The sequence below is a fragment of the Pyrgilauda ruficollis genome, unplaced genomic scaffold (genome assembly GCF_017590135.1).
Source record: "Pyrgilauda ruficollis isolate IOZ18807 unplaced genomic scaffold, ASM1759013v1 scaffold49, whole genome shotgun sequence".
Taxonomy (NCBI): Eukaryota; Metazoa; Chordata; class Aves; order Passeriformes; family Passeridae; genus Pyrgilauda; species Pyrgilauda ruficollis.
Genome location: NW_024526488.1, coordinates 4,337,992 through 4,362,783, shown reverse-complemented (window position 1 = coordinate 4,362,783; position 24,792 = coordinate 4,337,992). Strand labels below are relative to the sequence as shown.

Sequence of the window (24,792 nt, the reverse complement as noted above, 5' to 3'; positions counted from 1 at the left end):
ATTTGTGCTCTCAGTTTACTGAGGCATGGGCTAACCTTATGATGGGAGTTTTTTTGTTGGGTGAATTGTCTAATGATCCTTGAGGAGTGCTACACCCAAGAGGGAGCGGTCCAGGGCGGTGGTGGGGAGTTTTGGGCTCGGGGTGCAGTCACGAAATTCAGGAATCAGCTGAAAGTGCCTGCTAAAGCAGCTCAGTGGTATGTCCTGAGAGATACCACTGAGATTGTGCCAGAGGTATCACCCCTGCTGATGGAAATGTGTTGCTTTAGTGTCCCTTCTAGCAGGCAGGAAGCAATCAAGGACGAGGCTCTTACAGCTGGCAAAGATGGAACTGCCCTTAAAGTGTTGATGATTTTCCATTTCTGCAATCTCAGCAGCAGAAGTAGTAGGTGACCAAGCTCTGCTCTGTCACAAGTCGTGTGTTGGGACTAATTTTTTTTTAAATTTTCAGAAGTGGAAAGATTTCAAGCACCTAACACCAGTAATTTCAACAGGTGCATCTCCAAAACACTTCAGCATATGAAAAATTGAACTTCTCTGAAGGTTGTTTTTTCGTAAAGACACTTGGTATGCTTGACCATATCCTGGCTACCCATGTCTATGAACAGACATCTGTCCAGAGGATGAGGCTTTGTAGTCATTTGCTTTGGATTTGTTTGTTTAAATGCAGTTTCTTCCTTCCCTTCTCTTCCACCTCTCTCCTCCCCCAGGCAGGTGGGACCCCCAGCACAGGGCACAGTGGCTGTGACCAGGATGCACCCTGTGGATTTCCGCATTGTTTAGGAAGTTTTTCCAGGCAGAAAAACTTTTCTTTGTTGTTCTTTTGAGGTGACAGTGAAAGCTATTACTTAATGTTTGTAAGAAACTTCTTTCTAGCCATTTGTTTTACTTAGGAATTTCAGTGTGGTGGTAATTAAGTTGGGATTTTGCACAACGATCACACGCTGTAGGTGTGTTCCTACAAGATGTAGCATACTTGGAAAAGCAGACAGATCCCTATTCTGTCCCGTTTTAGAGGCTGCAGGGGAGCCTGCTTTACCCTTCACTTGAAAGACAAGATAGGAAATGGGTTGTCAGCTTTCCAGGAAACCAGGTGAATAAATTCCAGCAGTGCTACAGAGATGAGTCCCACCAACTCAGAGGGACAGAAGCCAAGAGCCTGATACAGCTCTGGAGTGAAAGTCTCAGCCAGCGTGCACAGAGCTGGCAGGAGGAGTGCTGCAGGATGGAGGAATGACTTGGAATTAATTGTGGAAAAGCTGGCCTTTCTTTGGACAGGCACTCAGACTGGATGTTGGATTTTCTGCTTTAAACTGTCACTTACCCTTCTGGTTTTAATTTGGTGTGTGACTGCAAATACAGCAGGGTTCTGTACAAGTCTTGCTGCACTCCCTGCCTTTGCTTCCAGTCTGTTCCAAGCCTGGTTGTTCCGTGTTCCAGAAATTCTCTCTTCCATTTTCTGTAGGTGAGCATGGCTGTGACATCATACAGAGCAGGAGTGCCCCATCCCTGGAAGTGTCCAAGGCCAGGTTGGACCGGGCCTGGAGCACCTTCCTGGTCTAGTGGAAGGTGTCCCTGCTCCTGGCAGGGGTGGAATGAGATGGGCTTTAAAGTCATTCCAACAAATTCTACAAGTGTGGGGTCTCTCTGGGCCTAACAGCATCTTAGAGGCAGCTTTTCCTTTTTACCTGGTGAGGTTTATGGTAAAAGCTGATTGGATTTGCCTGCAACTCCCAAAATCTAAGGAAGAGGCAGAACAATGTTTTCATTCAGAAGCATGTATTAAATCCAGAATTCATGATAGTACCATCTAGTCCAATCCAAAAGGGATAAATATCCACGGAAGGAAGAAGTAAGGTAAAGCACACAGGAAATTCAGATTTCAATAAGCATGTAAGATTTTATTATATGCACCTTGCAAAGTTTCCAAGTTCTTGAAGACTGTAAGAAATGAAATTTTTAAAGGAAAATCCTTTTGGCTTTACTTGTTTTCTGAGAAGTTTTAGTGCTCAGAGAGATTGTTGCTTTTGGAGCCAGTAGCATATTTTCATCCCATAGTTTTGATAGATGGTGCCTGCCTGGGCTGGAAAGGAGAGGAAGCTTCTCTTTGGGTTTTATGGCCTTTAATTCAAGGGGCCAAGTGCTTTTTCTTACCTTTTGACTGAATGCAAGCAAAAGGCATCCAGGGATGTGATTGATGGAAAAGGTACTTGCCACCCACATGGACAGAATTTACTGTCCTTGGTAACTTTCAGATTCAGCTTTGGGAGACTAAGGAAGGATATACCTTCTCTGTTCCATTTCCATTGTTCAAATAGTCCATTGTTAACTTCTCTCAAAAGCTCCACGAGCAATTTTGGAAGTTTCCAGCCTTGTTATCTTGCAACAGAAATTTTCCCTAATCAAAGCAGGAGGTGAAATGTTTCAGTTCTCTTTGTTAGTGAGTAAAGTATTGTCTGTGATCGCACCCTGTTTGCCTTCTGTATGTGGCTTGAGGTTTTCCTAAACCCAGAAATGCCAGTTACCCCATTTGTGTCCCAGAGCTGCATTAGGCTCTGTGCCTGTTCAGCAGGATCATCTCAAGCCCCTACACCACAGCAGCCCACATAAGGAACTACCCTTAAAGATGGTGTGCTGCATCACTGGGTCTGAAAAACGAAAGGTGGCTTTTCTCTGGTCTTTTTTCGGGTAGTGTGAGGGAAGGGAAACCACAGGGTTGTAGGGGAAGAAATGCATGTGGCATTTTTCATGCTTTTCTTGTCACTGTAAAAGAAACTAGGTACAGTGTTGAATTAGGCACAGGGTCAGTGGAAAGAATATCTCAGTAGAAAAAAATGAGAAAAAGGATCATCCTTGCCCCATATCTGTAATTAAGAGACACACTGTAAGTGTGCTGTGCCTTTGTACTTGATGTTTTCCAAAATCTTGAATACTGGAAGTTCTTAAATTAGTGCAGCTTGGCCACAAATTGTAAGACAGTCTTTGCATCTGATAGACATTTTATTGGTATGAAAGGGAGAAAAAGCAAGCTCTGAGATGATGAAAGCAGCTTTGTTGGTGGTGCCTTTGGGCAGTGGCAGCTGCAGAGCCAGTGTCTAGGTGGAGAAGGGTGATATTCATAAGGAATGTGCTTTTAAAGTAAATCTTTTTCCTTTGCATGGAACAACCACACTGTTCTCTTCACACGTGGAGAACCATTAAAAGTTGTTCCAAGTTTTTGATCCTACTTGCAAGCATTTTACTTGCTTTTGCAGTTAAAGGACAGTAATGAAACAAGGCAAACTCTTACATCAAAGCAAGATTAAAGCTTGTGCAAATGGCTCATACTTCTGTGAAGAAAGGGTTCTCCTGCCTGGGTCTCCTAAAATCTTTGTCCTGTGTCTTTCTAGTAGTCTTATATGTATTAAAAAAAGTTTGCTGCTGATTCTGCACTGAAGCTCATTTTGGTATGGATAACCTAAGATTTTAGTGACTTTGTTTCTCTAAGTATTTAATTAAGTGTTACGTCTTGAATTCATAAGCCTTTAATTTTCATGCTTTTGTGATATTTGTGAATAGGTCTGACCAAGTAGTAGCTGTTACACTTTGGCTACTACTGAAGCTTTAAGGAAAAATATTTAGGTCATTGTAGTACTACCAAAGTTGTTATGTAGCTATTGCATCTTTTTTGTTGCATGGTTTTTAAAGCTAGGGAGTTGTCTTAGCTGCAGTGCAGGAAGCAGAAAACAAAAGCGAGGCTGACTCTTGGGCTTTTCTGAATACATGAGTGAGAGGTTAAAAGCAGTGTACTTTTCAAAAGTATGTAGATAGTTTTTGTATGGTTGAAATTCTTTTAGGAAACGAGTGAGATCAGAAGTAGAGTAGTTCTTTTCTAAGTCAATATTTTAAGCCAAAACTAGTGATTGAAGTGGTCTTTTGGGTGCTGTTTGTGATGAGGTTGGTTCTAAGCCTGTAGCTGTGCCATGCCCTGCACCCCGTGTCCCTGAGGAGTGGGCAGTGCCAGGGATGTCACCCACATTGTTGTGTGACGCCATCGGTGCTGCTGTGCACTCCTTGTTGGGAGCCCACCAGCCCAGGCTCTCCCAGGGGTTTTTGGGCTGTGAACAGGGCAGGCACCCCATCAGCCTCTTCTTCTCCAGGGTGAACAATCCCAGCTCTCTCAGCCTGTCACTAAATGCTTTCACGTCCAGCCTTACCAAGAAATACCTACAGCTTCTGTATGTTATAAAGCCACCTGGGGTTTCCCCTGGAGGTTTATGTTCCATGTGAAGGGAGCTGCAGGTTTTGCAGGGCTCAGAGGCCACCTCTGGCCATGCTTACCAGATTCCTGCTCCCTTCCTGGGATAGCCCATTTACTACTGATTTTTGGTTCACTGTGCTTGGGACCTCAGCTAAAAAATGTACCCTCATGTGCTGTATCTGGAAATTTTCTGCCTGCCAAGGACCTTTTCCTTGCTCTTTTCAGAGGTACGCGAGTGTTGCTGCTTCAGATTTACAGAAGGTGCCAGCTCCATCCCACTCAGAATCCATCTCACTCAGCCCCTCTCATCTCCTGTCTCAGGAAGGCATTTCTAGAGCTTTACATGGCATTTCCCTTCCTCTGCATGAAACCACAGTTGCTGTTTGTGCTGTGATTCTCTGCAGGACATTGTTGTCATGTTGGAGACACCAGGCTTGGAGCAGGATTTGGGATGTTAAATACCTTGGGTGAACATTGTCTAAAGACCAGCTTGCTTTTACTGAGCATGATACAGAGGATCTTTATGTATTTCACTTGATATTCCAATACTGCAGTGGTCACACGAGAGGAAAGGCAAGTTCTCATCCTTCCCAGGCAAGGATTTAATGGCTGGGCCTGTGCAAAAGAAAGGACAAAAAGGCTTTTTTGCTTTTTAAGGTTATTCTGTAAAGTAATGTCACTGTTATTTAGTCTGCCAGACACTTTCCAGTGTATGCAGTTGCAGATGAGGCTTTGCCAGCCTTCAGCTGTCCAGACTGAAGTTTCCATGCTGAGCATCTGCCCCAAATTGCCATTTTGAGAAAACTGCAGCTAAAATGGATGAGGGTGGTTTTGTTTTTTTTTTAATTTGGGTTTTTTTGGTTGCTTGGTTGGTTTTGCTTTGTTGGTTTTTTGGGGTTTTTGGGGAGGGGAGGTTTTGGGGTTTTTTTGTGAATTAAGCTAAAGAAAACATGCTTTCCTCTTCTTTTGAGCAGGTCAGGCATGGCCTGCAGGCAAGGGAAGGGCTTGGGGGCCATAGAGGTAGAATAGGGGAAACTGGAGGTGAGTGGGAAAGGAGCTTTCTAGCCATTGCCCATGTTCTCCTGCTGGACTAAACCCTGTTGTTTCCACGTTTGCCCTCGGTGCAGGCTAGAAAAAGCTGCCACAGCTCCCAGCAGCTGTTCACTGCTGTGAGCAAAGCAAACACAGCTTTGTACCTTACAGGCTTACGTGAGAGGGGGAAACTCCATGGATCTGAAGCCCTGAGCTCATTGCTGATGCTTGAAGGAGACCAGGGTGCAAAGGCTTATCTTTGGTGTGTTTTTCTACTGCTTCATTCAGTAGGAAGCCCCAGATTCATTGCTTGGGTTTTTTCTTTCCTTCTGGGATTTCCTGTGCACCTGCCAAGCTGCAGAGTGCTGTGCAGCCATTGCTTAGCTAATCTTGCTGCTGTTGGATTTCATGCACCAGGAGTTACGGCTTTTATTTGGGGCTTAACAAACCTGGTGCCTAATTTTTTTGGGAACTGACAATTTTGATGCTCTCCCCAAGTTTCCAGCCAGGTTCTTGCTTTGCTCAGGCACTCAGCACTTCTCTAAATCAGGAAAAGAAGGTGGCAGGAGCCATGTGTGAGCTTCTTCTGTAAGTGCCACATGTTTTATCCACCTTTACATTCTGCAGTAGCGATAGATCCGCTTCTCTGGGGTGATGTTTACCTGCTTTTAAACATAAATCAAGTTCCTGCTATTTCCAGCTCACTGTGCCACAAACTTTCAGAGCTCTGCAATGAATGGGACAGGTACATATGAGGTAGAAGATGGTATTTTTAGGTGTGATTGTAAAGGAAAGTAACTTTAATTACTGCTGCTTGTGCTCCATCTGTCTGGATGGGACACTCAGTGCTCTGGGCTGGTGACACAGTGGGAATTGGGCACCGGTTGGACTCAGTGGTCTGGGAGGGTTTTCTAGCCTGAATGATTCTGGTATTCTGTGTTTCCATCATGTCCTACCAAACCCAAGGGAAGCAGTGGGGAGGAAGAGTGCCCAGAACACAACTGAGGCTGTATTTGGTATGTGACACACACCCGAGATCTGTGACAAAAGAATCTTCTGGGGAAGACTTTGGAGCTTGGGCTTGGTGTGTTCAGCCCTTAGGAGCTGTGGCCACATAGTGGTGACATCAAAAACTGAGGCAGCACTGGGTTTTTTCAAGGAGGAAGCTGAGTTCTGAGTGAATGAAGGAGGGAGGCCCCATCTGAAATCAGCACCAACTTCCCTTACAACTGGAACGAGCACGAAGCAGCCGAGCACATCCCATACCAGAACGGGGGTGACTAAAGCTGATACCACACTGGCAGACAGAGGAGTTACCAGCGTAAACAAACGTCCCACGCCGCTGTGTTGCTCAGAGTGTAAAATACTACATGGTAATTCTGAGCAAGAGCTTGTGGTTTGTTAGTTACTCATCTCTTCTACACGGCTTTTTCTTGGCGTGCCTTAAATATGCAGGCAGCAGGAAGTGTGGTCAGCTGAAAAGTTGCTCTTCTGTAGCGCTTGGCATTGGCAGGTGTTACTTTTGTGACCATAAACCGGATTCAGGCTTGCCTTGGGGGTGCTCCTAAACCTGGATCTCACAGGGTGCTGGGGCTGGAGGGAAGCACTGGCTGGGTTTGATTGTTACCATCTGCAAGAGAGCTGCTTTTAAATAAAATCCAGCCTCCCTGGCAGCTGAGTGTCTGGAGTTGTGCTGTTGAGGGGCTACCCCAAAACTCAGCTGACTCTGAGGATGCTGCACAGCGCTGAGTTTCTGTGGCTGTTGTGTTTGGTCGCCTTGGCTGAATGGGTGCCAGGGCTGTGAGTGTGCACAGCCTTGGGAGGATGGGAGAGCTGCGTTTCAGATGGGGCCCATCTCTCTATTCAGAGATTTAACTCTGTTTGGATGATGAGAATGGAGACATCTGTAAAAAGTAACAGTCCCCCTTCCTTCCAGAATAAGGCTATGAGCTTTCCAGCTGTTGGCTAAGACAGGTTTTCCTGTTGAAATAGCTTTTGTCTGAAGTAAGTCTAAAACAATATGGTTATAGTAACTGAAAATATTTCTTTGTCCATTCTGGTTGTAAATCCAAGTGTTTTGATTCATTGCTACTTCTTGTAGCAGCTGTTTGGTCCAGAAAACCTTATGGAATCTTCCAGTGAAGTGCCCACTGCTTGGTAAAATGCAGTTTTGCTTATTTTGTGTATTTTCTTTACCATATTGTGTGTGACTAATTTTCATTTATCTTCACAGTCTCACAATTCCAGAACACACTCTTGCTATCCTTCAGAAGTCCCATCATCCTGAATAATGCAAAGACAAGCCCATAACATTCATTCATGTGGCTCTTGTTTGCAACCACAATAAAATGGATTGTGCCATGTATTTGTCAGCTGATGCCATCCTATCTTCATAAAATTTGCTTGGGATCTTTTCTTAGTTCTGCAGAGTTTAAAGATGAGCTTATTAGGCATCTCTCTGATGTGTAATTATTCTGGGCTGAATAATGTTAATCAGAATATATTCAATTTATATACAGTAGGTAGGCAAAGAAGTGTGTATGTTTAAAAAATTAGTTTGCCAGAGCAGATTTGCAATAAAAGTGGATCTAATGCACTTAAGAGATTTGTATTTTCTTTTGAATACCTTTTTTAAAAAAACAAATCATGTTTGCTGGCTCAGGAAAGTTTTACTTCTGTATGGTGGGTGTCTTGACTACATTTATGTATTTTGTTTAAATTTCAAGACATGCTATTTTACAAATCAGAGGAGCCCTCAGAGATTAGGAGTTTAGAAAGCATGTCAGGGTGTCTGCTCAATCTGGAAGCCAGGGCTGCATGATCTCCTCTGACTTGGTTGGTGTTGCTCTGTACTAGGCATTCTTGGATGAGATAAGACCTGATGCTTTCGTGTTTCTCTCAGCAGGTTCTGAAACACACTAAGCAGATATTTTTAATACACCCAACCAAAAATTGTGATTTTTAGAATGCCAGCTGGCATTTAGAGCTCCAGCTTGGCTTCGGAGGTGCTGGGCACCCACCTGGCAGCTGGTGGTTGGTACCAGCTGTTCTGGAAACAGGAGGAGCTGCCTCACACCAGTGCAGCAAAAGTAACTGTGAAAAAATGCCTTTGCATTTTCAGTGTCTGTGTCCTCTTAGTGCCAGGGGTGCTTCTAAAGTGGAAGTAATTACAACAGAAGGACCTGACCTCATTTCTTGTTCAAAAGGGGTTGTAAGAAGACTGTCATCTCCTGAACAATGGATTTGTGGCTGTTGGCTAAGGCACATGTCCCTCAGAGGGAACAGAATTGGAAACCAGGATGTTAAATCTGTGTTGTGTTGTCCTGACCTCGGCATTTCTGAGACTGGTGAATACAAAGTCCTGACTCCATTTAAGCCCAAACTTTTGGAGCCAGAAGGCTCAGCCTGACTGACTTGTTTATGAAGGTTTGGTGCACTTTTGCTAGTAAAGCTCAGAGTAGAGCAGGGACCGTAAGATCCATTTATTCAACACTGTCTATGTGTTTTTTCACTGGAAATTACAAAAACCCTATGAATCTTATTGGGTTTTGTGAATACACTTTTCCAGAATCCCTGGCTTGTTCTTGTTCTATTACACTTTTCACTGCTCTGCTTTTTCCTTAATCAAGGGCCTGCCTGTTTGCGTGAAGCTGCTGGGTTTATGCAAAAGCTGTGGTGAAGCAGTTGGTGAAACGGTTGGCTCAGAGATGCTTGAAAGGGCAAATAGCAGAGAAACAATGTCTCAGGGCAGCAAAAAGTTCTGCTGCTGCCTGAGCAGCATCTCGTTGGAAGGGACGATTGATTGTATAGTAAAGATCTTTGGGAGTTGTAATAAGGAGTAGAAAACTCTCTGAAAGGTTGTTGTGGATTCAGGAGCTCTTCAGGGTGTTTTGAAGCCACACTGGATGCTGTTAAGTGAGAAAATATTTCATAGAATTCAGGGCTCATCTTTCACCTCATCAGGCTGGTGAAGTCCCATCAACCCAAATGAAGACAGAAAATGGGTTTGTGTGGTTTTCCTTCTGTTTGTTTCTCAGAAAGCCACAGGCTGCCTTTAAGGCACCCTTGAAGAATGCAAACATGGCTTGAAATGTAGCTCTAGTGAGGAAATGCAGGAGGAATTCAGGTTTGGATGAGACTCAGAATGAGCATTGTTAGACAGGGGCTAAATATATTTAAAGTCACATTACTAGTGATTACTTCTGCATTCACAAAGTGAAAATGTGATCTGATACACATAAATTTGCCAAATAAAGCCCTTACCACACATCTCTTGCTTATTGCATTCTTAGGGCTGCTTTTCTCTTGGTGCCATAAATAAATCATTTTACAAAACGCAGAAAGATGAAGAATTTAAGTTTTGATATGGGCAAGTGAAACATACTCTTCTCCAGAAAGAGGGAATATGTCAGCATCCACAGTGACAGGAGCTCAGATTGGATTGATGGGGAGAACTTCATAGAGGCCTTTGATGGAAGAGCTGGGACTTAGAAAACTGGAGCTGCATACAAAGGCAAGAGAGATGAAAGCAAACTGTTAAATGCACTGGCTGAAGCATTGCCACATAGGGTATAAACCCAAGCCTTGCACATCTTCTGGTTGGTTTTGTGTGGCCACAGGTCCTGGTGTGCAGGCAGGTGAGTTTGGTGTGTCTGTACATGGAAGGCCTCCAGAGGCACAGGGTCACTGTGAGCCAGGAGAGCTCTCACCAGCCCATTTCCCAATAAACCCTCAGGAACAAATTTCCTTTTCTTAATAATAACCTGCCCAGCTGCCTTTCTGAGCCCAGACCTCACGTGGTCCCACTGTACAAACACAGCCCAGGGAGAAGGTGGTTTGGATTTGGTTTTCCCTTTCAAGTCATGTTGTCACAAGCCCTTTTGAACGTGAAAGATAAATGGAGAGGAAATGAGGCAACTTATCTCCCTTTTTTATTTCAAGAAGGAAGGAGCATTGAAACACTGGGGCGGAAGAGCCAAGGAGCCTCAAGCACAGGGTTAGTGAGAGGGACTATGGCTGAGTGGAGCTTCTCCCTGGGAAGTCCTCTTAGAAATGGAGAAAACAAACACCAGTGGTAACTATTGTCCTCCCAGTGATGCTTTCATGAGTGTTTGAGGATCTGAAAGTGGTCTAGGAGGAAGAAGAATAATGCACAGCACTTGATGTGCCAGGTGGCTGGATGGAACCCCTCTGAGCTGATTTCACTGAATAAAAGTGGGCTTTGGTGAAACCAGCCCCACGGAGGAAACACGGCACCTGGGACCTGCAGAGCTGTGTCACCACCTTCCTGTCACAGCAAGTGGCACTGTGGCTGTGCTGTCTGGGAGCGCTGCAGTCAGACACTGTCGGGCTCTGGCCTTTCTCTGGGTTATGGTTAAAAATAGCAGCCTGAAAAAGAAAATAAATACTTTTGAACAGTGTGCCGGAACAGAGAGGCCTTAAACCCCCACATTTGCACAGGAGAGACTGTAAGAGGAGTCTTCTTTTGTGTGTGTCCTCTGTGGCATTTATATAAAATTCTTTCTGAACACAGTTCTTTGGTTTCCCTTTTTCCTTACATTCCCCTGACCTGTGCCCTTGGCACCTGAGAGTATTTCTGCCTCTGGTGATGTGGGTTGTAGGAACAGCAAATCTGGGGAATGTAAAGGTAGTCCTTCATCTTTGACACTGTTGCAGTGGCAGAAAGTTAGGGGTTGTTTGGATTTTTGCTTGACCTCTTTTCAGGATAAAATTTTGGAAATTATTCTCAATTTGGTAGCAGAAGGTGTGTTTTTATTAATAAGGTCCCAGCTTTAATTTAGAAGGAATCAAAGGCATGAACTTTGCCAAGTAAGGAATGATTATTGAAGTTTAATGGGTCCTTTGAGCTTTGCCAGAGAAAAAACCCAAAATGTTTAGATCGTTTTCTTTTACTCTTTTACAGTGCTTTGGAAATACTGGGATCTTGATTATGGCCTTGTTCAACTTTGAATGGGAGAAAAGAGGGAAAAGGAGGCTACTGCCATGTCTTCCATGTTGAGAAGCCCCAGGCAGCCAGAGAGCCATCTCCCATCTTCTATTTGTCCTTTCCCATTAATTTTGTTTTCATTTGCCTCATTTTCTCTGCTTCTTCCCTTGAATTGTCCCTGGACCAGATTTAGTAGGGGCTTTTGGAGTGGTTTCATTGGTTTCACAAGGGAAGAGGCCTATTCTGTTCCTTTTGCACCCATTTCACAGCTGGAAGCAAAGGGCTGTGACCTGTTCTGAAGTGTGACTTTGGGGCAGCCACAGCTGCTGTGGGGAGTCAGAGTAAAGTGTGAGCGAGAGAACCAGACCAAGACTGAGGGGACTGGGGAGATGTGGTCAAGGTCTCCCTTTCCAGCAGCCTCAGTGCATCTTGCTCCCTTTGTGCCACCCTTTTTTGAAGGAGCCTGGATCAGGGGCTGATGCTCTGGTGCCCCTTCCCAGTGTTTCTGCACTGATTTGAATTGTAAAGCTGGTCTGGTGCGTCACAGAGCTGTAGTTCCCCTTCCCCATCTGTCATGTCTTACACAGGGTTGGGTGAGCAGCTTCATGTAATAATTACCCACTTGTCTTCTAAATTCCACCTTAACTGATGCTTTTTAGCAAACCTTTCCCACAGGATGAGGCGCCAGCACTTCCTCCTGTCTCTCTGCAGGGTGAGAAGTGAACAGTGTGGATTTCCTGAATTACCATCCATGGAAGGGTAGAGAAGGGCTTGTTTGGGAAAGGGGAGACCTTCAGTTGCATGAGTATAGACCCTTTTAATGCCTGGCAGTATTCCTTGCAAAGGAATGAATGCAATCCTTTTTTAAAATCAATTTATTTCTAAAGCTTTAGCAAACATTTTGAGAGCTATTATGTTACTTTTCTGAACATGAGAACAGAGTACCAGCAAGGAGAGTTTGTCTAGTTTGTCTTAGCTAAGGCTTTGAAGGATTGACCACAGTGTAGTGCTGTGGAACATTTTTGTCTTGTAGGTTGTGTCAGCCTTGAACAATTCCTTGAACAATTCCTGCTGTAGCATCTCCATGGCCAACAAAGTCCATGTGACGTCAGAAAGGGATCCCACTGTGATCCTGCTGTCTAACAACAAAATATATAACAGATCAAAGAGACTTTATAAGCTTTGTAACAGCAAAATATATGACACATTAAAGAGATTTTATAGGCTTCACTAGAACTTCTAAGTTTTATAAAGTAAAGTTCTCCCATCCTCTCCTGCCCAGTGTTTTGCTCTGACGAGTTACACTTTCCTTAGTCATATTCCAGTATTATAACCTGAAACTAGTGAGAGCCTGAACAAATGACTAAATATACACTGCAAAGGACAAATGTTCCCATTTCTCTTGTTCAAGCTGAATGTAAAGTGAGAGGTCAGGTAAAAAAAAAAAAAAATTCTTTGGAATGTGAATTGCATTTTACATACTCCTCTTCCTGTATTATAAAGTTTTATTAGAAGCTTAATATTGTATACATATATATATGTATAAATTTTTGTCCTTTTTAAAAGAGGGGGAAGAGGAATAAAATCAATTATTGATTTTCCAACAAAGAGTTGGCTCTTTGTCCCCCTCAAAATGCCCTTTCACAGTTGCTGCCCTACAGAGAGGACCAAGGTGAGGAGGTGTTGAGACAAGCAAAGCCAAACCATGTGAAATTGGGAAATGGTCCCAAATGGCAAAACTGTGACATGGGTATGGCCTTGGGCTTCAAAAATCTGAATGCTGCTTGTTTGGGTTAAAATCTGTGTACTCACCCAGGTGTTGCTGTGAAGTTCAGAGTGGCAAGAAGGGGCTTTGAGGCTGAAATTATGTCCTGTGATCAAATCAAGTGGTGTGGTTGTGTTGGAAGGTCATTAAAGTAAATGTCCTTGCTTGGAGACCTCTGTTTAGTTTAGAGATTAGTCTTGGTTTCACCCTTCTTGCACAGAGGCTTAGCTGAAAATCCTTTGCAAATCATGGTATTTACTAATTTTCAGTGTATACAGGAGCCAAAAGTGAAGCAAACGCCTTAGAACTGATGAGGAAAATTGTAAGAAAAGAGGCTCCAGTGTTGCCACTATTCTCATTTTGTTACTCTGTTTTGTGCAGTTTGTGTGTTTGTTGAAGGGAAATGGAATAAAATCCTGCCATGGAATAATGGCCTTCTGCTACAGTGCTTAAAAAGTGATTGTTTTGTGGGAAATACTCTGAGGAATCCATCTGGGCTGATGGTGACAGGAGTTGGAATGGTGAGGGAATAAAGGGAATTTATGACTAAGGTAAGGAAACCTCAGAATAAATGAAGCCCCTCATGGAAAGATATGTGTGTATTCATAGTTTTGGCCAATGTCCTACACTCCCTGGAGTAATTTTGTGATAGAGCCATGTAGTGTGGTATAATTTGGCAAAGTAATTAAGAAAAAAGGAATTAGTAAAAATATCTCCCAGATTTGTATGAGCATATGCCAAGCATTGCATGGAAATAATCTTCTGAAGGTGTGTGTCTCAATATAAATATATATATATATATATTCAGAAAAAAGCTTCAGCTAATGTCATGAAGATGTTTTTTTTTTCTGTTATCTATGTCTCTGTGTCTTTTTGTCATTTTGTCTTGTGGATGCTTGGGCAGTGAGGTAACTGTCACCCGAAAGGGAGGGAAGGGGGAATACATCATCCTGATTTAAAGGGTGACGCAGCATTGGCTTACGTTTTTGGAATGCTGTTTAAATGTTCCCAAGAAACATTTTTGTGTGACCTCCAGTGACGTGTAATGTGGTGCTGAGATCCGGATTGGAGAAAGCTGCTCAAGACATGCCTGGTGTCTGTGTCCCCAGGAGTGGCTCAACTTGTGCCTCAGGGAGTTGAAAAAAACCCCAAAACTTGAAAACCACTGACCTTCACCAAAGTTATTTATCACAGATCATAGTTTAGTTTCATGTGACCCCCTCCAGGAATTAGATTGGGTTCATTTGGTTATTAAATCCCAAGTCCTTCTGGTGCTGTGAAAGCAGCTTATAAATAAAGTCTTGTCAGACTTATTCTAGTTGAATCTGACCATGAGTAATTGTTTCTAGACAGGGCATTGCTGCTTCTCACCCCATACCAAGAAAGGGTGGATCTTCACAGCCTTTGAGATAAGCTTATCTGACGCAGTGTTAATCAAACCCTTGGCTTGTTTCAGCCTGATCAGCCACAAGCACTGGCCTTTATGTATTCCATGATTATTAGGATTTTTTAGCCTGACAGAAGTGCAAAGGCAATTTGTGAAATTTTCCTTCTGCCATAAATAAGGATTGGGCAGTGGGAGCAGGGAAGGGAAAGCCAGGTGCAGGAATGAGTCTCTGAGTTGGACTCTGTGTTTGTGCAGGGTCTGTGCTCTGCTGTTTGTTCTTCATTTTCAATAATTGTTCATCATTCAGAATTAACTTAAACCAGCAAGCTCCACAGTTAGATCACAAGCTACTCATCACAAAATAAGCATTTTTTATAGAGTCTGCTCCCTCTGAATGTGAGATGCTCCCAAAGCTGCCTGGGAACAACACAAGTATGGAAACCTTTGGAAATCTATGGGATAATTGTCCATCTCAGTGCAAAATTCAGCCTCGTGTAGCAGAGCACTTGAGGAAGAGCAAAGTATAGGGGCAGAATTGTAGAAAGGGAGATCTGCAAGGATGGAATGGAGCCTGTTACTTTTGGCACCTCTTCTGCCGGGAATCACATCTAGATGAACTTACAAATGTGTTTGTTTAGCTTGCTGAGAAAAAAAAAAGCTTTGCTTCTGGTGGAGGACAAATATCACACCCACGGTCTCAGCTGCCAAACTTGCGAAAAAATCTGATTTTTTCACAAGACAGCATCAGTTTTTTCCTGTAGAGAAGATGGACTAAGCACCTGAGGAGTGCTATATGCTGAGATGTGAGGAGAGGCTGAGCCAGGGTGTGATGGGTATTACCACTCCTCTGCACTGAGTTTTGGGTGACCAACAGGGATTTTGCCAGCATGGCAAACAGGTGATTTGAGGGTGTGTGCACACCACTGGAGTCTCAGAATTGTAAGGTTTTATTGAGAGCAGTCTCTATTAATATAAACCAAGGCTGGGATAAATAATTGGTTTTAGTATTTAACCAGGTGCAAACCACATGTTCCTGCATGGGAAGGAGGGGTGGCTGCACCAACCAGAGCTGCTGGGTTTGGCTGAGTGCAAACAAACCTGTGAGAGGTGATCCAGCCAAATCAGAACATGGGATTTGTGTCTGCCATCCATTTTTGTCATAACAGGTATTAAATCGTGATTCAGATTAATTGAACTACTATTTCTACAAATAAAGATCAAAATGAGTTCTGCTTTCAACAATGAGAGTAGTTTACATTGCCTTCCCAGATAAAGTCTGGGAGCACTTGAACTTAAACACTTCCTGGGTGGTATTGCAAGTACTGCACAAGGAAGATGACTGTAGGAAAGAGGGAATCACTTGTAAATCCCACTACACTGGGATTCTCTACCCCAGAGCACTGGAAGGTGGTGGGCACTGTCAGGATGTGCCAAACAGAACCACTTTCACAGGTTCTCTGGTTACCAGATGCATTTAACAACTGATAATGATGTTTGCAGTGAAGGGGTGATCTGAGGAAAAGCAGTTTTTATGGTGAGTGGCTGCTTCCTTCTCTTCCTGTTGAGCATCCAGCCCATTTCAGAGCTGCCAGTACTGACATCCAGCTTTCAGAGCATCTGCAGTTTCAGACATTTACCTCAATCAGAGTTGTGCTTTTCTTGGACTTGGGATGAAGTTGGCCCAAGAGCTGAACAATGGAATTATTTTTTGAACTCATTTTGCTGCTACCATGATGGGCTGTGAGCATAAGACTGGATGGATGGATGGATGGATGGATGGATGGACAGGAGTAATTTTAAAGCTCAATTTGCATCTTCATTAACTGGTTTCTAGTTTATAATTTAAAAGTTTTCCTCCAGTTGTGGGTTACATCCTGGCTCGTGGAGCACTGTGTGGGTATGATCAGCTGAGCATTTTAGATTGTTTTCTGACAGCTTTGCTCATGGCCTGGTGGAGGAAATAAGACAAAGTGATTTGTTCCTGTTCTGTCTCACTGCTCTACTTGTTTGAAGTGCTGGATGTACTGACATTCAGCACACACAGTACCTCTTTCTTTTAGGTTTTATTTTGTCCAGGATTTGTTTTAATGCAGCAAATAATCTACTTCCTTTACATTTATGTCCCCTAGGGCTTATATGGTGTAAGGAGATACATCAGCCTCCAGACCTCCAAAGAGATTCATATCAGTGCTTGTGTATATTTGGGAAACTCTTTCCAAAAGGTGCTGAGTGCAGAGAGTTGTGCTGTGAAGGGGGATTGTGAACATTTTCCTGCTCTTGGAAGGGTCATCTTACTGCCAAACACCAATATTTAAGTGAAATAGCTTTTATGGCAAGTCCTTCCCTCTTTCCATTCTTAACTTCCAAATGGCTGAAGTTCTGGGAGCGTGAGCAATCACTCTCTTGTATGGCAGCCAAGAAGTTATTGTTTTCTGACCTTTTTTTCCTGAGTTTTCCTGACCTGCACCTGGACTGGCCACGTGGCAAAGTTGTTGAGAGCAGGGAGATGTGGCAGGGCGAGCTGGATAGGCTGTGCTGGGAGCCAGACCAGCAGGAATTCATTCCTGAGAGAACTTGCTGAAGAGTGCCCTCGTTTGAAAAAGCTGAATGTCAGTTATTTCAATAAAAGCAGTGAAACCCCCACTACAAAATTGGGTATTTGAGGCCATTCTGTGGGCTTGATGACTTGGAGTTACACACAATGTCCAACATGGGTGACGCAATTAAGAAGGTCAAAGGCAGGGGAACAGCAAGGAAAAAGAATCTGGGGGTGATTACTGATTTCCAGGGGAGCAACAGGAAGATGTTTCTTGTTTCTCAGTGCAGCAACATTTGTTTTAATTCTTAAAAGAGGTATCATAGCTCATGCTAAAGTTTTGTGGTCATGTGCAGGGGCAGTTCTGCAGAGCAGGAGGTGCATCATGAAGTATTAGCAAAGTTTATTCTGGAGGAGGTTCTAAACCCTCAGCAAAGGAGAAACAGACCCTTACCATGTTAATTTGTTGGAAATCCTTCCACCTCCATCACAGTTGTCTTTTCCTGTTGGTAATTTTGGTTCGTGGAATCACAGAATATCCCAAGTTGGAAGGAACCCACAGGGATCAGTCATTGAGTCCAGCTCCTGGCCCAGCACAGGAGCAGGAGGTGCATGCAGGCTCCTCCTGGAGCTGATCAGACTCCTCATTCTCCCAGGATAAACATCCCAGCTGCTGGGCTTCAAATCCCATTTATATGGGCTGGAGCTGTGCCATTGCCAGACCAGCCAAGTGGGAGCGTTGGCTGTGCTCCATATAAACAGCTCTGATGAAGCCAGCCACACTAAATTTGGAAAAGAATTAGGGGAACTCATTTTTCAGCTGCCCTGGAGTATTTTATCTCCAGTTGCCCCACGTTATCATTTCATGGGAAGAGTTTCTGTTACTCAGGACTGTTTCCATCATGTTTATTTTCAGATAGCATATTTTTATCTTCTGTAAACCAAGAGAGTTTAAATATCCATTGAGGAACAATGGATCAAGGGTTTGTCTGCTTCTCTTCCCACCTTCAGGTAGCACTGAAATTCCTGTTCAGCCAAGCCCTGCAAGGCCAGGTCCTCAAATGGTGCCACTCACAATCTCCTTAAATAAACTTTTCTTCTAATTTTAAGAGAGAGGAGTATTTTTAATGCAAAACTCCTTTGCAACAAGTAGTGTGAAGATTGGAAGAAACAGCCAGAAACATTTGCCTCTTGATTCTTGTTTTGGTTTGTCATAAATACAGTCTGCACCTAAAAATTACATCATCAGTGTCCTATTTCTGACGTGTATGTTGTGAACTGCAGAGTTTCTTTCTCTTCAGTCATTGTGCTTTAAGCTGATCTAAGCAGTACTGACAGTGAAGAATGACACTTCTGAGGCCATTTAGCCTTAATTGAGAGACTTTGCCAAAATTACAGGTATTTCCTGTGATTGTTGCAACTTTTTTCCCATCACCAGAATTTTATTCTTTGTCCCACTTCCTCCACAAACTTTTACTGCAGGATGCAGGCAGTAGCCAAGTGAGGTGCAGTGTCCCAGAGCCCTCTCTAAGAAATTGAGAGGATGATGTGAGCTGGAAAAGAAAAAGCCACGGTGCAAAACAGGGGCAAACCCTGAGCAGGAAACTCTGCCGGGGCTGGGGCCAACAACATCCTACTGCTGGCTGGGGCCAGGAGGAAAAAAAATGCTGTAAAGAAGGTTTTGGGAAACTTTGTCCTTATTTGGAGAATAAGTCTATGCCTCTGCCCAAAGCAGGCTAGTTTTTATAGGGCTGGGATATTCTGCTTTAGCAGCACCATATCCTGCTATTATACCCAAGCACATCCTATAATCAGTGTGTCTTTAAAAATCCATCTTAAAGCTGAAGATTTGCAGCCAAGGTTGTCACCAGGTGCTGTCCCACAAGTAACTCTGTGAAAGCCTTGCATGAGTGGTGGATTGACTCTGCTTCTGACATCCCTCCAGCTGGGTGGGATGGCTGTGCCCATGCTGAGCCAGCTCCTCCGTGTGCCTGGAGAGGGCTCCAGGGCATCAGGTCTGTCTCCCAGTGTGGGGTGGGATTGGAATGGGGCAGCAGTGGGGAACTTCCAGTTCAGTAGAAGGCAGCAATCACATTGGTGCTTGTGAAGGAGAAGGCTGCAGGTCACCCCTCATACAGAAAATATGATGTTTTTTGCCCCGAGCAGAACAAAATGAAATTTTGAAAGCATCAAAGCTGCTCGAGATGTGAAATTGTATTTCTCTGTTGTATGCTCAGAAAAAGCTCTTTGGCAATGGAGCTCCCTAATACCAAGAAGAAAGGGATCTCTCCAGTATCCAGGTTGTTTGGGATGCTCTCTAGGTCAGAGGCCAGGTTCTGGTTCTTGCATTGCTACAGACTCTTTCAGTCACATATATGCACATGTCTTTAATTTTGGCTTCACTTCCCTGTCTGCAAAGCACCATTATTTCTGTGGTGAGGTTAATGAGTTAATTGCTTGTAAATTGTTTTAAGATTCTCAGAAGTGAGACGTCAGTGTGTTTATTGCTGTTGCTGTTACCCAAGAGATCTTGATCACAGCGAGACAATACCAGATTAGTGTTTATTGCAGCATGACTGAGGATATGTTTACATTAAAACAAAGATGAGACTGTAGTGCCCAAGCCTAGAAAAATCTTTTGTAGAGATTTGAGTCATCTTTAGAATCTCAGTAAGTGACAAAATTGGCTCCTATGGCTGAGCATTAGTCAGTGGCACTGGTTGTCTTTGAAAACCCTTTCACCCCTTGACCACCCTTGGCTCTCAGGCAGCCTGTCCCAGGAAGAAGCAGAGAACATCTTTCCTTAGAGAAATGGATTTGGGGAATTCTTTGTTTGCTCTTAGAAGAAAAAGTCCCAAACCCAATATTTTCCTGGACAAATTCCCTCTGAATGCATCTCCAAGAGTTTCCTGATCTGTGCAGTGAGTGGCCCTTGGTACACTCAGGAGGTTTTCTCATGGAATTGTGGAATGGTTTGGGTTAGATGGACCTTAAAGCCTATCCAGTTCCATTCCCTGCTCTGGGCAGGGACACCTTCCACTGTCCCAGGTTGCTCCAAGCCCCATCCAGCCTGGCCTTGGACACTTCCAGGGGCAGCCACAGCTTCTCTGGGCACCCTGTGCCAGGGCCTGCCCATCCTCCCAGGGAAGAATTCCTTCCCAATATCCAATCTAAACCTACTCTCTGTCAGTAGGAAGCCATTCCCCCTTTTTCTGTCACTCCATCCCTTGTCCAGAGTCTTTCTCCATCTTTCCTGTGGGCTCCCTTCAGGTACTGGAAGGTCACTACTAGGTGACCCTGGAACCGCCTTTTCTCCAAAAAGAAGAATTTGGGTCACTGGTGAGAAGTGATGTGTTACAGGCTGTGAAGCCATGTACACGAAATACCTCTAAATCTCTGTTCCACCTCAGGGAAAACAGAGGCCACCATCAAGAACTTCAGCCCGCACTACCGCCGCCAGTACGCCGTGGCTTTCTGCAGGCACGTGCAGGAGGAGCTGGAGCAGCACCGCCACTCCCAGTCCCGCTTCCTGAAAACCAGGGTAGGAGCACGCTCGTTTTGCTGTCTGTGTGTGACCCAAGTGCGTGTGTGGATGTTGGATTTGGGTCATTTTGCTTTGGGATGGAAAAGTTGCATCTGGGTGCAGGTTTGAAGTTTAATTATTGAAAATTCGTCTTTATTTTGGTCTTGTTTAGTTGTTTATTATGGCGTGAGGAGAACTGTAGCATGAGTTTCTGGTACAAGGAGTTTGACATTTGGACAAAACTGGTTCCTTCTTGCTGGTTGCAAGGTTCTGCAAAATCTAGGGACAGACATCATGCTTCCAGGGAAGAGATTATGTAGGAAATGTAATTAATCCTGTCATCCGTGGCTCAGGGTTCCTTAAAGAAGATGGCAATAATTCCCTCTGTGGAGTGAACTGTGGAAAGCTGGTTTTTATTAGAGGGGGGACAAAAAGAGAGACAAAAATCTCTTTATTAAAGGAAAATGCAGAGAACCAGCCTTCAATATTAAGAAGATAAAAATTTAAATGTTCTGAACATACTGGAAATTATGGATTTCCAAGGCTCTTGAAATGAGCAAGTAAAGCAGTGAGGTGGGATAATAGAAGATCTGTGTCTTTCAGAAATGTGAGTATCAGTTACTACAGTGCAGATGCAAAAGCGTTACAAAGAAATGGGAAACAATTTACTATATTATAATAAAACCCTGCTTTTCATATCAGTGAAATATTTATATTATGTAGTGGAAAATGGGAGGTGGTGAACTCCAAGTCATCCTGGAGTTGAAACTAGATGATCTTTAAGGTCCCTTCCAACCCAAACCACTGCGGGATTCTCTGATCTTGCATTCAGCCTGTCAGCTGAAGGGTAAATAAATCCCTGTCTCAGAAATCTGGCAGTGTTTTGGAAGGCAGAGCTCTTCTGCTGCCTCCTCACCTCGACCACAAGACTTTGCTTGTGTCTGTAGAACCTTCTGAAATCAGAGATGTTTATGACTCCAAATTGCATTTGAAGGCTCAAAAGCCCTCAGAGCAGCATTATGGAAATGTGGAAATAAAAGCTTCAGGATGGCCAGTGGTGCAGAGGGGTCTCACATGTCACCAATTGTCCCTGTAGCCTGCGGGGGAATCCGGGACAGTTCTGTACGAAGCAGAGCTGCTGCACTTCGCTGAGGACCTGAAGAAGTGGAAGGACAGATACGTCGTGATCAAAAATGACTACACTGTGGATTGCTTTGAGACCAAAGAGGTGAGTGCTGCTTCCATGGATCTGCTTGTACACTCAGGATGAACCAACAGCAAGTGGATTTGCTGCTGCTGCCTTGCCTTCAGCAATAGGAGGTGAAACCTTGTCCTCATCAGGGCGGCTCCAGTGATGGCTGAGGGTACGGTCAAGTGCCCTGCCTTGGCCAGATATGTGGCCAGAACTAACAAATGGGACATTCCTTGGCCAGATACGTCAGCAAGAGCTAACAAATCCTTTTAACAGCACTTGAACCTTCCTGTGCCTGTCCCAGAGCACTTCTCATCTCTACATCCCTGTAATACATCCCTGTGCTCCTGCACTTGGATCTGAAGTAGCAGGGTTTGGGTGGCTCCAGGCTGGCTACAGTGGAGGCCTTTGCCTGGAAGCTGCCATAGTCAAACTAGTCCAGGCTGACAAATCCAACAAATTGGGCTCAGGAGAAAATCCCATCCTTTTTCCCTTCTGTCTGTCCCTGACTCCTCACCACAGCAAATAAGCACTGAGAGATTAGATTTGTTTTAGATTTGACATACCTAGGGAACATTTCCAAAATTCAGCCTGACAAAAAGATTCTCCCTTTGGGCAATATCCCCATGCATTAGAATAATAGAATATCCTGAGTTGGAAGGGATCCACAAGGATCTGAAGTCAGCTCCTGGCTTTGTCAGTGAGTTGTGTATTTTATGTTTTCTCTCTCCTTAAATCTCTATTTGACAATACTTCCTCTCTGTTGATTTTCCAGGCCTACCAGAAGGGAGCTAGCCCTAAATATCATGTTCTTCCTGCAGGAGGCAAAGTCCTGACTTCAGAAGAAGATTACAATTTGCTTTCTGATAAACATTTTCCAGACCCTGTTGGTAAGTCCTGTTCAAAGCTGAACTGCCAAAGCCCAGGCTCTGTTCCTGACTCTGCTCTGGGAAGACTTTCAGACTCCAGTTTAAAATGTGATAGCAGAAGATGCCCACAGCCCTTTTCCCAAGTTCAAGCACAGCTCCAGAATGGATGAACAAAGCAGATGCTGTAAGCCAACATTCAGAGGAATGCTGGCTCCCTTTCTTCCCAGCATACCGGCACAAAGCTGCTGGAAGCTGTGCAGAAGCAGGGCAGGAACCACAGCACCATTGTTCCCGGGCTTTGTTAATATTCCTGGTTTATTTGTTTCCATTTTTAGATGCCAGCTGTCTGTGTTGACTCACAGCTGATAATGAGTCTCACATAGAGGGCAGGAAGGTGGCTGCTTCTGAGTTTGTTGTTTCTGGGTCAGGAACTGCTGTGGTCCTGCCTGCCCCCACTCCACCAAGATGGAGAAAATTCAGGCTTTATGGAAGAGGGTCTCACATTGCAGAGTCAGATTTGGAGAATGGGATGCCACATAACAAAAGGGATAAGGGAAACTTGAAGACAAGGATTTATTTTTTGAGTCCTTTAAATCTCTAGTATTTAAAAATTAGGTGCCCTCTCACACCCTTTCCCAAGGCACAGGGTGGTCAGAGGGGCTTGGAGTTGTCCTGTGTGTGTCACCACAGCTCTGCAGCAGTTGGGGTTGAGTGATGGGGAACACCCCAAGGGTGCTGGTGGGCTTCCCATGGCTCTCCCTTCAAAAACATCGTCACTTCATCTTCATGGCACTCACTCCAAGGTGAACCTCATGTGTCTGGGCTCTCAGTGCGTGTCAGTGACTCCAGACTGGGAGTCCTGAATGTGCTGTCCAGCATCCCCTGTGTGCAGGGACCCGAGGCAGGTGGAGCTGGAGGTACTTGGTGCTTTCTTTACATCACCTGCAAGGGCTTGAAGTGACAGGTTTTAAGGGCAGTTGTGTGTGGAAGTCCTGGAACCAAGGAATACATTGCTGTTCCAACACAGTTTATTTAATGCAGCTTTTTTCTATAGGAAAGTCCATATGCTCCTAAATGGTCTTTATGTGGAGCTCACCAAAGCTCCCCACTAATTTCCTTATCTGCCATGAAAACCGTTTCCCTAGCAGCCGCAATCCAGTGAAATGGTTTCTTTGAAATTTTACCAAAACTAGATTTTTGCCACCTTGAAGACAAAGCAAGGGGCCATCAAGTTGCTGTGGTGTAACAGAGAGGTGGTTGATGCCAGCTCAGTGTGCCCATCCCAGCTGGGTCCCCCTGCCCTCTGTGCCCAATCTCCTGGACTGGGATGGAGATTAACCTGCTGGCAAAGGTCTGGCACAGAGCCAACCCCCAGGAAATCTGCAGCTCTCAAACAGAGGTGTTTTTGTGCAGGCTCAAGTGAGGAGGCGGCTGCGGCCTTCGTGCCGCTCCCGAAGGAGTTCCCGGTGTACCTGTGGCAGCCCTTCTCCCGACACAGCTACTACTGCTTCCCGGAGCCGGGGGCACAGCGACGCTTCAGCGCCGTGCTGGGGGACTGCGTGAGGCATTCCAACCACGGTGAGTGCGGGAAGGGACCTGAGGGACATTCCAACCACGGTGAGTGCGGGAAGGGACCTGAGGGACATTCCAACCACGGTGAGTGCGGGAAGGGACCTGAGGGACATTCCAACCACGGTGAGTGCAGGAAGGGCTCAGCCTGGGACAGTGTCACCCACCCACCCAGCTGTGGGAAAATGCAAGTCACTCATGAAAGGTGCTTGGCTTCAGCACCCTGAGGAATGAATCAACACAGCCCTCCCTGCTGCCTGCTGTGCTGGGAACAAAATTTGGTAGGGTTTGGGGTACAGTGGGTGTGAGCTTGGGGAGAAAACATGGGAATTGCTTTGGAAGTTGTGCAGTGATCCAAAATCCTTAAGAGGAGTTTATTAGTAAGGCACAGCAAATCCTCACCTGCATTTGCAAGCTGGTTAATGCATCACAGCTACAGAGTCAGGAATCATGGAATATCCTGAACTGGAAGGGACCCACAAGAATCATGGAGTCCAGGTTGTGGCCCTGCACAGACAATCCCAAGAATCCCACCCTGTGCCATGCAGGAGGCTAGTGTGTACAACACAGAGGGAGTGCAGTCCCCCAGTAGATTCCCATGTTGTTACACACACATCTTCCTGATCAAGCATTTGGCCTTTCTGCAGGTGTTTCAATGGCAGCTCAAGCCCTAGCCATGGTTAAGCCTTGTAGCTGGTCCATGAATGGTGTGTAGGACACAGTATTGATTGT

General features: G+C 44.6%; 1 protein-coding gene across 2 annotated transcripts in view; it reads left to right on the top strand.

The window, feature by feature from the left end:
• The window catches only part of NIBAN1 (niban apoptosis regulator 1), a 54,406-nt gene that overhangs the window by 3,927 nt on the left and 25,687 nt on the right, over positions 1–24,792 (top strand). For both annotated transcript variants that reach the window (XM_041479617.1, XM_041479618.1), the window contains exons 2-5: positions 20,318–20,448; positions 21,527–21,658; positions 22,398–22,512; positions 23,905–24,069. In XM_041479617.1, coding sequence (XP_041335551.1) covers positions 20,318–20,448; positions 21,527–21,658; positions 22,398–22,512; positions 23,905–24,069 — 543 coding nt within the window. The remainder of the gene's footprint in view (positions 1–20,317; positions 20,449–21,526; positions 21,659–22,397; positions 22,513–23,904; positions 24,070–24,792) is intronic.